This window comes from Stegastes partitus, unplaced genomic scaffold (genome assembly GCF_000690725.1).
Source record: "Stegastes partitus isolate 25-593 unplaced genomic scaffold, Stegastes_partitus-1.0.2 Scaffold1767, whole genome shotgun sequence".
In the NCBI taxonomy this organism is placed as follows: Eukaryota; Metazoa; Chordata; class Actinopteri; family Pomacentridae; genus Stegastes; species Stegastes partitus.
Window position 1 is genome coordinate 60,960 of NW_007579498.1, and position 14,345 is coordinate 75,304.

At 40.6% G+C, this 14,345-nt stretch overlaps 1 protein-coding gene across 1 annotated transcript in view; it reads left to right on the forward strand.

Moving 5' to 3' along the window:
• Nucleotides 1–14,345, forward strand: part of LOC103372498 (contactin-associated protein-like 2) — a gene marked incomplete at its 3' end in the record, with an annotated part of 115,561 nt that overhangs the window by 48,829 nt on the left and 52,387 nt on the right. The window contains exons 11-14 of the mRNA XM_008302155.1: nucleotides 431–537; nucleotides 5,038–5,157; nucleotides 6,196–6,311; nucleotides 9,812–9,896. Coding sequence (XP_008300377.1) covers nucleotides 431–537; nucleotides 5,038–5,157; nucleotides 6,196–6,311; nucleotides 9,812–9,896 — 428 coding nt within the window. The remainder of the gene's footprint in view (nucleotides 1–430; nucleotides 538–5,037; nucleotides 5,158–6,195; nucleotides 6,312–9,811; nucleotides 9,897–14,345) is intronic.

Genomic DNA, 14,345 nt, shown 5'->3' on the forward strand with positions numbered 1-14,345 from the left:
TAGCATTCAACAAATTAGATAAAGAGAGAGTAGCTGTACCGAGCTATCAGCTTCTGATATTCAAAGGTGTTTCTTATGTCAGTAAGATATCCACATATCTCAGGTACTTAAAATCAGTTTATTTATATCAGCGTATCCAGATTTAAATCAGTTTTGTGAGGCATAGTGAGAAAAGTTGTTCTCCAAACCAAAGCCTCAAGTGATTCTCATCTGGGTACTCTCAGTAATGCATTCCACCTGTCAGTGTTTCTCTCAACCATTCAGAAAGTGTTGTCCTCAACAGGACAGTGTTAAATTATGTGGCCCCTAAAATGACATAAGTGAGTGTGCGTATGCGTTTACATACTGCAAACATATATTAGAATATTTTTCCCTCTTTTGAGGTGATGTGTGTCTTGTAAATGTACGATCTCTCTCTCCCTCTCTCCAGGTGTATGCCTAATCACTGTGAACATGGCGGTCGGTGTAAACAAACGTGGGACAGCTTCAGCTGTACTTGTGATGGAACAGGATACACTGGAGCCACCTGCCACACTTGTAAGTATGTGAGTGTGTGTGTGTATACAATTGTGTATTTCGGTCCTTTTTTCCCCTCTCGCTTTAGTACCACTCTATTCTGTTCCTTGTGTGTGTGTGTGTGTGTGTGTGTGTTTGATTTGGCCTTCCTCCATTCGCCTTTGAGTGATTAAGCTGTTTCTCTGCTCAAAGCCACAATTCTCAGCAGAGGGACAGATGAACTTTTGAAGTGTTCAGAGGCCAAGCTTTTCTGAGTACATTGTGCATTTTGTTCTGGTCAGAGAAAAAGGAATCCGACCCAAAAAGCACCAGCACACAAAGAGAACAGAGTCGGAGAGAGAGGGAAGCAGAAAGGGTGTTTTAAGGGCTTAAAATTTTTGAGAATGCCATCCCTGCTCCCACACGGCACAAATATTGTTCTCTTTTAGGAGAGGATGAGTAAGAAAAGTTCCGGCAATATGACGCATATGTAACCTAAAACAGGAGATTTATTATAAAGTCTGAGGAAGTTAGATAAGAGACTAACGTGAGTTCTTCCGACTATAGCATCACAGAGGGACAGAGGAGTTGGAATAGCAATCGAAACGAAATAATGCATAGATCATAAAATATATATAGATGTATGTTGAAAGGTGTCTTTGCCAGACCATGTTTGTGTGGCTGCATCCAAAATTGCTCCCTATTTGCTATATAGTGCTCTACAGGTAGTGTCCAAATTCTGACTGTCTAAATGTATCCACAATATAGTGTCCTATCCTACACACTGATGCATTTTATATATATATGTAAAAGTGACAGCCGTTAGTAATGATGCAAAGATTCAGGTAAATTACAGAAATCTGAATTCACTGCTCACTATTGAATACATTTTTGAGTGTCCATTATACAGAGAATAGTGAACGAGTTACCAAGGGGCTGATTTCAAAGAAGGCTTCTGAAAATGTATGACAAACTAATTCACCAACAGACAACAGCTTAAGGCACAGCAGTGGCCTGAAGATTAGGGTGTCTCGTTTTGGTCTGAAAAGACATGGGTCACATCTGCAGCCCTGCCAGTAAAATGTGGTCAGGGAGAGCAGATGAGTAATTCTTTTCAATTCCTTAAAAGTCACTGCTTAGCCATGGAACTCTAAGCAGTTGTTTAGAGCCCACAGTCCTTGTGGAGCTGGTTATTAGCCAATATTAGATGGCTGTGAGTGAATCATACGTTGCTGTGAAACAGAGCATTGCTAAAATATAACATGTATCTCGTACTATCCTGGTAGAAGAAATAATAAAATGAAACATCGGAAAGAAGAATGTCTACAAACTCAGTTTCTAATTTGAGAGCAATAAGTGTGATGTTTGAAGGGTAGTTGGCTCATTTTAAACATGAACATCAGCTTGCTAATCATTAGCAGTACTACTCAACCAGTGACAGCAGTATTGTACAATGTCTCCTGACTGTAGCTTTTGAAAGTCTCAGACCCTAATGGTTACTTTCCTGAGAACCACTGTTGCGAAGTGCTTTCTTCAATTCTCTGGGTTTCTGTCTATAAGAGACCTATCAGGGATTCACGTTACTATGTGAAGTGCCTTGAGATGACAACTGTATGTGGTGAATCGCTGCTACATGAGTTAAATTGAACTGACTTGAACTGAGAGGGTGACTTCTCAACATGCTGGAACTGCAAACTGGGGAATCGTTGATTGATTTTGATGTTAGTTCATCTTTTGATTATGCAAAAAAAAATCACTGATTCCAGATTCTTGAATGTGATGATAAGTTTCTTTTGTTTGATTTATATAATTGTACACTAATTTTAGACAGATTGACAGATTTGATATCTGATGGATGGACTAAAATAATATAATATTCTGACATGCCATAGCCTTACAATAAATAAATGAACGTCAGAATTAAACCAGCTGGTTCTATCAGACCAAAATGTTGTACCATCTTAAAAATATTTACCTGTTTCCTTAAGCTCTCAAAAGCTTCCCCTACAATACTCGAAATTGTATTTAGGTACATGTCCAGCACTGATCTAAAAGTGCTTTTGCTCTGGTGACGTTACAGATATTATTGAAAATCTTAAACCAATAATCTCTTTTTCTAAACTCAGAATACTACCAAACTAATAATTTAATCACATTGTGAATTGGAGAAAAATATTTTGTTCTGTTTATTTACCGTAGTTTCTAATCGTATATCTCCTTGAGCAACTTCTTTCGCTCCCTCTGTTGCCCTTAGAATCTTTTAGTTGTGCCACACGGTGAAGCAGTCCTCGGAGAGATTGGCGGATATTCAACTACCACTGTGTTACAGCCTTTGACCAGTGGCTTTGAACCAGAACAACCGCCTGAACCTCAGTAATTCTGTTGATCCTTGTGAGATCCTGGTGTGAGGGTCGCTTCCTCCCACCGCTGATTTTATTGAAAAGAATATCCTCTCTTGGTAAACAGAGGGATATCAAAGAGAGAAAAAACACCATCTAGTAGTCAGAGAATGTAATGAAAGACGTGGAAAAACAGACACAGTGATAAAGAGCTGGTAATAAGCAAGCAAGGGGAGAGAAAAATGGCAGATTTATTTTTTTTTTTTAAACTCAGTGCTATACCTGTGAAATTCACACCACAGTCAAAAAGTTTCAAAGTAGCCCTCTTATGTATCTCACATTTGAAGCGTAATTCCTCCTCCTGTCCCATCTCTGTCCGCCTGTGTGTAGATCAACACAAACACAACATCAATACGTTGTCAGACAGATTGCTGGAGAGTGTGGGACAAGCCTCCACTCCTTGACAGGAACTGAATAGAGACAATAGAGTTAAAGTGGCAACCACATGAAATTGCCTTTTGGGAGGAGAGAAAGAAGAAAACAACTTTGGACATTGATGTGCTGTTTTACATCCCTCCTGGAATTCAACACTTTAATTAATCTTTGGTCCATTATACAACAAAAAGTGTGGAATGATCCGAGGGGAAATGCTGCTGAAGGTAGCATATGTTTGTAGCACAGTCCTACACAAGATATTCCAAAGTCTCTTTTACTGTACACTCTTCTCTAGCACCACCCTCAGGGCAGACAATGAGAATGAACCTCTGAACACTTTCATGTTAACCAGGGAAGCATCCTCCTTGATTTTGCATAAAATCTGATTCTTTCTCTTTACGAATGGTAAAGAACCACAAAGCTGTCCCTTCATCTGCCGTCCATTCAACAACAGAGCTGTTTCAAATCGGCATCACGAAATGTGGATATTTTACATCAGTGGTTCTCAACCTTTTTCATCTCACGTACCCCCCACAGGCCTGTCAGATGGACTCAAGAATCCCTACATCAACACCACCTCTCATGTTCAAATGTGTTCATTTGAACTCACTTCACAAATAATTATGCAAAAAAATGGTATATTGTTAAAATGTTTTTTTCATCCGCTTGAACTGTTGGTTTGGACAGAGCTATTTATTCATTCCTTTATTCATGTATTTAACATCTAGCCATCTTTTTCTGCTTTTAACTGTTTGTTTATATAGTTAGTAAGTAAATTCAACTCCTAGCCTTACTTTCAGATAGCTGTTTAAACCATTTATTGACTTTTTACCATTACTCGTCTATTTTAATCATTGAAGCAGCCCTTTTGGCTTCCTGTTTCCACATGTTTATCCATTACTTCTCATCAACTGCTAACTTCTGTGGGTCAAATGTGTTCCGATCCGCACAATTCTTTAATTAAAATGTAATTTTTGTAATTTCTAAAATGAGTTGAGCTCATTATCACTTCACTTTCAGAAGACCCCCCTCAGGGTACTAAAATCACAGTTTGACAGTATCAGTGTATATCTCAGTGTGGCACAGTGTGACTACTACCCTCTAAAAAGTAATTCAAGGGAATTGCTCCTGCTATTTCATTAACTATTTGGTTGCAAGAAAAAAAAATACCCAAAAGATAAAGAATCTAATTTACATACTTAGGTAACGCTTTTAAGTTAGCAACATTATTTGAATGGATTGGATTGACATAATAATGTTGTTAACTGCATCAACTAATATTATTTGTGCTTTAAACTTAGTTGATTTAAAACTAATTTAATATTCAAATGACTCAATAAAATTGGCTTGATAACTAACAAAATTTTTCTGCACCGTGAGGTGAGGATTTTAAGTCCCCTCCTCTGTCTTGACATTGCTGAATAATTCTAGTTAAGATTTGTGATTACAACAACTTTGATTATAGAGGAGAGGTACGTTATTTACATAATAAAATGTTGGTTGAACATCATGAGAAGATCTCACTCAAAAAGATTGATGCAAACTGTTGAGTTAATATTTTTTGTGGAGCCCAAACTTTATTTTTTAAGAGTGTAGGAGGTGTGAAACAGAAACTTTTATTCTAAACTTTAATAACTACGGGGAAGATGGTAATGTGCATTGCAAACTCGATGGTTATGGGCTCTCAGCTATGTTATTTTTTTTAATGCCCTATGAGCCAAATGCTCATGTATCCACTTATTTCTCTTTCCCTCTGCTCCACCTCCAGCTATCTATGAGCCTTCATGTGAGGCCTATAAGCATTTGGGCAGGTCCTCCGACGCTTACTGGATTGACCCCGATGGCAGCGGACCCCTCGGCCCCTTCAAAGTCAACTGCAACATGACAGGTGTGTGTGTGTGTGTGTGCTGCAGGTGCCTGCTAGCTACCACCGTTCTGTGTTTGCGTGTATGTGTGTGTACACGTCTGTGTGTGTGTGTTCCCACTTCCTTACTCTGTCTAGGCCCAGTGACCTGTGAAGGAAGAAAACTCTGCAGCCCTTCTCATTCTTAACCTCACACGGCAGCCGTCTTAACCTGCTATACCTGAGGTTACCATGGCAACTCGCTCACAGTTACTGACATTTAACTCTGAAGGAGCAGCCAATACAGATGCTCAGATGCACACACACAGCAACACACACACGCACACACACACACACCACAGACACGTATGAAGCCAACCTATTATGCCGACCTAAGAGTGCTCAAACTGTCTGAATGACACTTCTGTCACACACACACACATGCACACGCACACAAAAACACACCTGCACACATCTACACACACACACGCACACAGCGGAATAAGTAGATAGTCTGGAACAGCAGAGCATGCAGGCAGAGCAAAGGCGAGACTTTTAATGAAATGTCACTGCACTCCACTGGCTAGCCCCTTAGTCACGCTGAATAGCGCACTCACACACACCTCCGAAATGTTAAGAGTTTCTCTTTCTCCGCCACACACACACACACCTCCAAGACCTGGAGCACGCACACACACACATTCTCTGACTGACAGTGCGAATGAACAGGGAGATGTCTGAGTGACTGGTTCATGCTATAGCAGCACAGAAGTGTCTATTAAACCCTGGAGTCTCATAGCTGTAACTTAGATTACACTGAAAGAACTTCACTACCATGACAGCCAAACTGCCGATTTCAGTGTTTGTGTGTGTGTGTGTATATGTGTGTGTTTGTGTGTATGTGTGTGAGCACACCATCATGTGAGGGAATTTAATGTGTAAACACAGGTAATTTGTGTAAATTTTATTAAATTATTTCAAATGTGTAACAGGTTTGAGCTTTGAAGCTGCAGCACAGTTGTTTTCTCACATACTATATATTGCTCACATTTCTAATATGTTTTTGTATTTCTTTATGTGCAGAAGACAAAGTATGGACGACGGTTATGAACAACCTGCCGCCCAAAACTATCGTCACAGGCTCGAGTAGAGAGAGACGCACCGTCCTGCAGGTCAACTACAGTGCCTCTATGGACCAGGTAACACACACACACACGTACACTTTTATGCATTATGCATAGGAAGTCTTGTGTTGCCAAGTGTAGCATTTGCATAGATTTAGATTTTATGCAGCCCAAGATTACAAACTGAATAAATAAACTCATAAGAAAAACAAATATATGGTGAAAAGGGGATTGGATTTAGTCGGAGGGTGTGTGGCACTTGTACACTGTCCTTGATAATGTATCATCCAGTACATTTCAAACCCTGCTGTATACCTGATTTTGGTTGAACATATCGGTTTACCTCAAGTCTTGGCTCACTTTAACTCTGATAAATGTTAGTCTGTTGTGTGTTAGACTGTTCATCTGGAAGTTTGATTTATTAGAATTGTAGCCATCAGATCATTGGCTTCATCATATCTGCACCTTAAACGTTGTTAATTTTAATACATAGTTTAACCCTCTGAACCCCCCAAAAGTTGGCAGAGTTAAAAGTTTTGTTGTCTTTAAAAAATACATTTGTCAGAGCCAGAAACTCTAAAAACAGAAAGAATGGCTGGATTAGACTTTCATTGATGCTGTGGTTACTAATCTGTGATGTCACAATCAAAATACATGAATTAATCCAAAAATTCAGAATTTGTTCTAACCAGGATTTTGAAAAAAGCAAAAAATTCTGTGGTCTTTGGCACAACCGTGAAGCTGTTAGTGACTCAGTTGCAACCAACAGTCTCGTGGTAGTCTCCTTGAAACCTTTTGGTGAAACTGGACTCAACTGTAGGCTGCGCTTAGTCAAGCATCTATGATGTTGCACCTGTTGATACATGTAGATTACATTTTTTTTAAAACTGTATTATTCTGCACAGAAGACATTTTTGAGTCCTCTCTGCTTTTAGCCCTGGTTGAACTGTTTCCATAGAAGTGCAGGGTTTTATATTGCAGTGAAAAATGAGCCCACACTGAGTGAAAATGCAACAGAAGCACACAAAAAAAAGCCGAGGAAGTGTTTGAGACTCAGAGGGTTAATTAAGTTTTCAAATATAGTTTCCTATTAGCACATAAACGCTCAGTCAATACAGTTGACATCTATTTAGTTTCAAATGATATAATCCTACACTTGAGGGAACTACTGTGGACTATGGTACAGTTTATTCAGGACCACCAAGTTGAATCTTGTAGCTTTTTTTCCCCCACAACGTCTGACTTCAACATTGTGGCACCATTTTCTGCTATGTTAGGTTTCCTTTTCGGTGGTTTTCTGAACAAATGCCTTTGTTTTTCCCGCTCGCACACTCACGCTGAAAAGCTCACCCAGTCATACACTCACAGTAATCCAAAGAGGACAATGGCGCCAACCATGCGTGAATTTTTGACAACTCAGTAAATAAAGGGTGAACCAGGTATAAAATCAAGGACTGATAATTATTTGCATCTACATTTTTAATTTAACGGTGTCTGAGCGCCATTAAATTGTGTCTTTACTTTTTTAATACAAAATGTGCTATTCAAACAATCATCATCAGGGGCATGTGAGAGGATGTGTGCCTTTCAGTTACACACTCACATCTCAGTTTGTACTTGCTAAAAACCTGCAGAGCGAAAAGGAAGAGCGAGAAGTCAGTTCAAAATGTGTGTCGGTTTTGCCGTGGTACATCACTGTGGCCAAGCTCTGTTTATAAAGTCGATCTGTGCTGACTAGTTCAGTCTTTACAACTAATCATTTAACATTTGGTGTTGCAAATATATTAGTAAGAACTGGGTTGAGCTAGCAGAGCTGTGGGGTTAATAAATTTCAGTTAAAGGCTCCCTCCAGTGAAAATCCAGCCTATTTTATACCTTCAAAGGCCATATGGTGTTGTTCATCTGCCAGGAGACATAATAAGTGAAACAGGACGACAACACCATAGCTGAGCAACTCCACCTTGGAACTGCAGCACTTATAGTTTTGAGACCAATGATGGTCTCTAAACCACAAATTCAGACGTCTGGAGTTTCATATGCACCAAACCGAAAGAACCAATCCTGTCATCTCATTATTACTCAGATCAGTTTCTGGTTCTGTGTGTGACTAAAATGCTCTGATATTACAACATGTCTTTGTGTAGCATAGAGTGTTTGAGCAGAGTAACAGGTGAGCTGGTGTGATGGCAAAGCAAGTAGTCAGCAGTTGGTGGAGAAGGAGGCAGGGAGTTCATAGATCTTTACAATCTAAAGGAAGCAGTAGTGTACAGTTTCAAGATGTGTCAGAAAAGTTTCAGGTCACAAAAAGATAGATATCAAATCCAACCGACAAACTACAAGTTTTCCCCTTCAAAGTAATCCCCCTGTAGTCTAACACACTTTCCCAGCCTTCTCTGCCATACCGCCATGCACTCCTGGAAGGATTCTTCCGGGATCCTCCACAGCTCCATCGTCACAGCCATCTTGATGTCGTCCATGTCCTCAAAATGGGTCCCCTTGATGACCCCCATGAGCTTGGGGAAGAGTAAAAAAATCCCACCGAGCCAGGTGGGGTGAGTAGGGAGGTTGCTCCAGCACGGTGATGTTCTTCTCAGCCAGGAACTGTTGGATGCTCAGGGCATTGTGAGCAGGTGTGTTATCATAGTGAAGCAGCCACAACTTGTCCTGCCACAACTCTCGGCTCTTCTTGCACACTGAATGAAGCAAACGCTGCAGGATCTCTTTGTAGATGTGCTGGTTGACACCAGTCCTGGAACTTTTCTGACACACCTCGTACATCTAAGCCATTTTAGGGCAGGAGGAGGTTATTTTCATGAGAAAAATTCTAAATATGTAATTCTAAATGGTTCTGATTTACACAGGAGACTTTAATCAATACCGGTGATAGACTTTAAGCTTTTCCGAAGCTAGCTGATCGTTCTTGAGAATCTAGTGAACTTTGATTCCCCCGTAATAACATTTATGCTACAAAAATACATGTATGTGGCATACCTATGCCTACAGCAGCATTAAATACATACACAAAGTCTCTCATTGTAGAGTAATTCAACTTAAACTCAACCTCAGTATTTATTCTTTCAAATGCACAGTGATAAACCAATGTAACGAGAATTTAACCTCATGCCACTTGTCTGCCGTGGTTTTACTATATCCAACTCAAACTACCTGAGTCTGCTCCCTCACACTCAAGAGTCGATACCTTAATCTTTCTGGTGAGTGGTTATAGATTGCAGTTGTCACTCTCAGTCAAAAGCAAACTGTGTGTGAACTTTACAGGTTCCAACACCCCATTGAGGAGTGACAGCAGTTTTCACCTGCAGTATGTACCAGGCCACTGTGTTCTATGAGATGACATGGTTTGAGTAGCATATCCTTCCTGTAATTACGTTCCCCCATAATTTGTATGGATCACTTGTTCCATTTTCAGCCTCTGAAAGTCACAGGAAGCTAAATTAAAATAACTTTACAGTGCACTTTCTTTCATTTTGCAGCTCAATAATTTGTTCTTACATGAAATTGACCTGTCTGGTTGAATAAGATAAAATGAAAATACATATCCATGCTTGTGTTTCCAGGTGACAGCCATCACCACCAGTGCAGAAAACTGTGAGCAGAAAATCGCCTACAGCTGTCGCATGTCCAGACTGCTCAACACTCCAGGTAAAGGCTGAGGATGGCATCTTTATTCACCACTGCCTCAAACACAAGTCGACAGCGCTGACACAGATAGAATGTTTGCTTTTTGCCACATAGTCAGAATTTGATGGGAAAATCATAACAGCAACAAAACAGAGTCCTCCTTTCTCCTTCTGTGTGAGGAGACTACAGATGGGAGGCAAATTATAGGAAAAGTCAGAATAAATAAGTTGAGATACATAAAGAAAGTACAGGTTTCCCTTCGAGGTTACTTAATGGCTTGATGAATGTTAAAATCATGGGAATTTTATGATTATGGCTTTTAACAGATTTACATCCAGGCACCTGTCGCAGATTTTGGACCAACGTGTCAGGTAGTGCCAGCATCATTAAAACACCATATTCAGATGCCTTTTGGAAAAGGCGCGAGCTGAGTCCCAGGCTCTTGCTCACATCCATGCCAAGGTGCTTTCTAGCCGCTTTGGTGGCGTGTTGTGGTCCAACACCTCAGCAAGACGCTCCGCATCGATTTCCCCCATCTGTATGTTTGAACTGTTGCCTTCCTCCTATCTTTACCCAGCACTAGAACTACACAGAACTGAAAAAGCCCACTGGAAATGAGTCGTGTCCTGGCTTTGCTCATTCTGAGTAGATTAACTTGGATTACATTCATTTGCATTAGATTTGTTTGGACTCAGTCAGTTTGGCTGTGGTGTGCTTGAGCAGGGCCTGGTAGGGTTTTGTGTCAGTTTGATTTGGATTAGTTAGGCTGGCTTGTGAAACGGTTGGGTTGAGCAAGGTTTGCCCTGGATTAGATACATTTGATTTGTGTTATGGCTTGGTTTAGTCAAGCTTAAATGGGGTTTTTAAATAGTTCCGAGGCAGCGGAGAGGGAGGGGGGGGATGGCTCACACCTGTAAAACTGCCACCGGTTTTGACACAAGAGACAAAAGGCAGCAGCGTTTTGTCTCTTGTTCTAGTTCAGTCTCTAATGGTATTTAGTCTAATATCTTGTTTGAAGAAGGCGTCTGTGGGCATGTGCGCGCATATTCACAGAGGTAGGTGTTTTTCACTGTGAGAATAACAAGCTCGCTGTCATTGTCAGAACTGCATTCCATTTTGCATTTTCTTCTCTTTCCTCAACACACACTCACGCGACACACATGCACACACGCAGGCACACCATGACCCACCTTAGGGAATAGCTTCATAAAGACAAGACACTTCTCGCAATTAAAGTGAGCGATAGAAAGGCGATGAGACAAGAATAGAGGATGGCGGGTTTGTTAGATGTATGTGTGTTTGTGTGTATATTTGCGTCCGCGGTCCTTGATTGACTGAGTAGGAATAAAGCAAAAAAAAAAAAAGGTAGTTAGTAATAGTCGGGTATTAGTGCAGCAGACCAAAACTTTGCAATTAACTTCCACTGCACTAAGAGATGGCACCTACATCTACAAATATGTGCAAGAGACACACACACACAAATACCCACGCTCTGTTAATATTCTCCTTTTTTCTCTCAAGCTTAGAATGCTGTTGTGGGAACACACATATACTCCTCCTCCTGCAACCACACACATACAGCCAGCCAGTCCTTCATTAACTAGTTTACTCCTAATTCACTACCTTGCAAGTTAGGGAAATCCAATTACCAGTGTAGAATGACAGAGAAAGTAGGAGCAGGAAAAATCATTTACCCAAAAATATGCTTCATAAATTAGCTGTCAGCTTTCATCAAATTACACTGTCAACAGCATTTCCACTGCGAACCACAAGCGCGCATGCACGCTCGGCTGTACACACTCGCTACTCTTCCACTCGCACTTTTTCTTCCTATCCAGATCTCATCTATTAGACCGGGGCTGGCATTTTGGAGCTAAACGAACCGTTAAATGGGAATTATATTCTGCCACCAGTGACACCCTTAATTTGAAACTTGGTCGTAATTGTCCTAATTGTCTGACCCCTCTCTCACCTCCTTCACCTATTCTGTCCTTTTATCATTTTTTATTTCCTCTCTCTCTCAACACATCCGGCACCTGCGAACACTTTCTGTGCAGCGTTCGCTCATTCGCGGGATAAAATACTGGGGGGAGCTTGATGCTGATGTATGCAGCCACACAACTCAGACACACACAAGTAATACATCCTTTTTTTTTTTCCTTTCTTCCATCTCTCCCTCTCTTCTCCACTCCCTACATTCCTCTGCATCCACATTTATCAATTTAGATCAGACTATTCTCCCTCTTCTTACTTCACACTTACCTCTCCCATTCTCCCTTTGTTCTCTCTCTCTCATCCAATTTACCATCTCAAGTCTCCATTTTTTTCCCCCCTCTTTTCTCCCACTCTTCACCTCCAATTTTACCTCACATTATTTTCTTCCTCCCTTTTTAAATCTCCTTTTTTCGCCATCCCATCTATCTGTCCCCGTCTCCCTTCTCACTCGGTTGAGCACTATTTCCATTAGTGTTTGAATCACAGCTTTTAGAGGAGAATTAGCACCCTTCACTAACGATTTAGCATCATTCCTTTCACCGTAAACAACCTGTAAACAACCAATAGCACAGGGCCCGCACAAACAAGGCCCTGTGCAGATGCAGACACAGATAAAAGCACACATCTGTCATTCTCTAACACACACACACACTCGGCTTCAGTTTGGATTAAACTTATGGTAGCATTTTCATAGTGTCACAGGACAGTTGCCTTGAAAGGTCAACAATGTCGCATGTAAGAAATACAAAGCAATTTTACTCCATCTTTGTGTCCCTTTGACAATTTTGCTCCTTTGTAAAAATTGGTGACATTCTAGTAACCCACTGAAGTGACCCATTACAGATCTCAGCAGCTGCTTTGTATACAGTATGTACACAACTTGTCTGAAGTCAACGACTACACTCACTGACTCAAACATCTGATAAGAACCACCGCACCACAAGAATGTTGACTCTGTAAAACAAGAAGAACGTATTGTGTAGCTTCTTTACCAGGGTTTTCAGCTTCCATGCTTTCTATGATCTCTGCGAGGGCAACCACGGCGACGGTGTGGTATCTAGAGTTAGGGAATGGTTACTGAGACTGAAACTAGGGCTGAATGATTTGGAGAAAATATGTGGTTGTAATTTGTCTGATAGAATTTACCATCAGGATTGGATTTGTGGTATTATTTAATTAGGCGTCGGGTCAATATTCACGTGTAAAGATTGCAATCGTGTAATGGAGCATTACCACATGGAATACCATTAAAAGCATGACTGTGACATAAGGAGGGCGACGGGAATTTATGAAATCATTCATGTAGCAGTTTAAATCCTGGGTCAGACACGCTGAATAATGTATATCTCTAACAGCTCTCTTTCTGGTTTGTTAATTCCATTGTTCAGTCCTGTTGTGCACCTGAAGCACTTTGTTGGGGTTAGATAAGGATTTCGGTTACCATTAATAGAAAAAAAAAACAACTGGATAGCTCTGACATGAAGAGGGTTTTGCCATCCTGCATGAACAACAAGAAATATGTTGTTAGTCCACCCAGTACAGGTTGCTCTTTTGTTAAAGTTTGGTTTAGGTCTTGGTTAGGTTTCAACAAACAACCTTCGTCATCATAGTTGGTTAAAGTTAGAAAAACAACCATTGTCACTCTTTGTATTGCACACCGGAGTTTTGTGATGGAACTGCATTTCCACTGAGACGAGCTCCCGCCAAGCAGAAACACAAAGCTAAACATATATAACATGTTTCCTCATTCAGTCTGCTGACGGTCCACTCTGTCTTTCTCTCACTGTGCGCACAACACGCACCAACGCATCGACTCGGAGGCTTTTGTTAATTCGTGAAAACACATGTTGTATCACTCTTTATTTCTCAGACTCGCCTGAAGCGATTGATAGAAACATTTATAGCATTCAGGCTAATGAACAGAGAAACTTTTCAGTCAAATAAATGAGCTCATTTATTCGGTGAACTGTGGTTCGGTAAGACTGAAACGTCTAATGTTGTGCACAGTTTACAGGCTACACTGATGCGCACCACATTTGCTGCTTATACAACGAAGCGCTGGCTTAATCTCTAGGCAGGCTTGCAGCAAAACGCTATCATTATAAAGGTTTTTATCACATTATAAATGTTTTATTATTAGCATATTTATTGGCTAAAACGGAGGGAAAGTGGATGATAAAGCAGCTATATGCATTGTGTAGATGCAAAGGGGAAATGTTTACCAAGTGAGGAAAATAAAAAAAAGAAAGCTGAAAAGAGAAAATGGGAACTGATGTTGCTCCTGCTCTGTCTCCACACACGTATCAAGGAAAACGGACTGTTCTGTGGCCAGAACCAGGCTACTGATCTCGATATCAGGTTTTGACAAGCGCATAAAAAAGTGCTTAACTGAATTTAGCATAACACACTAGAGATGCTTTTGTTGGTGGCTTGACTCGGACAAATCACAGCCCATGAATTCAGATGCAAAGTCCT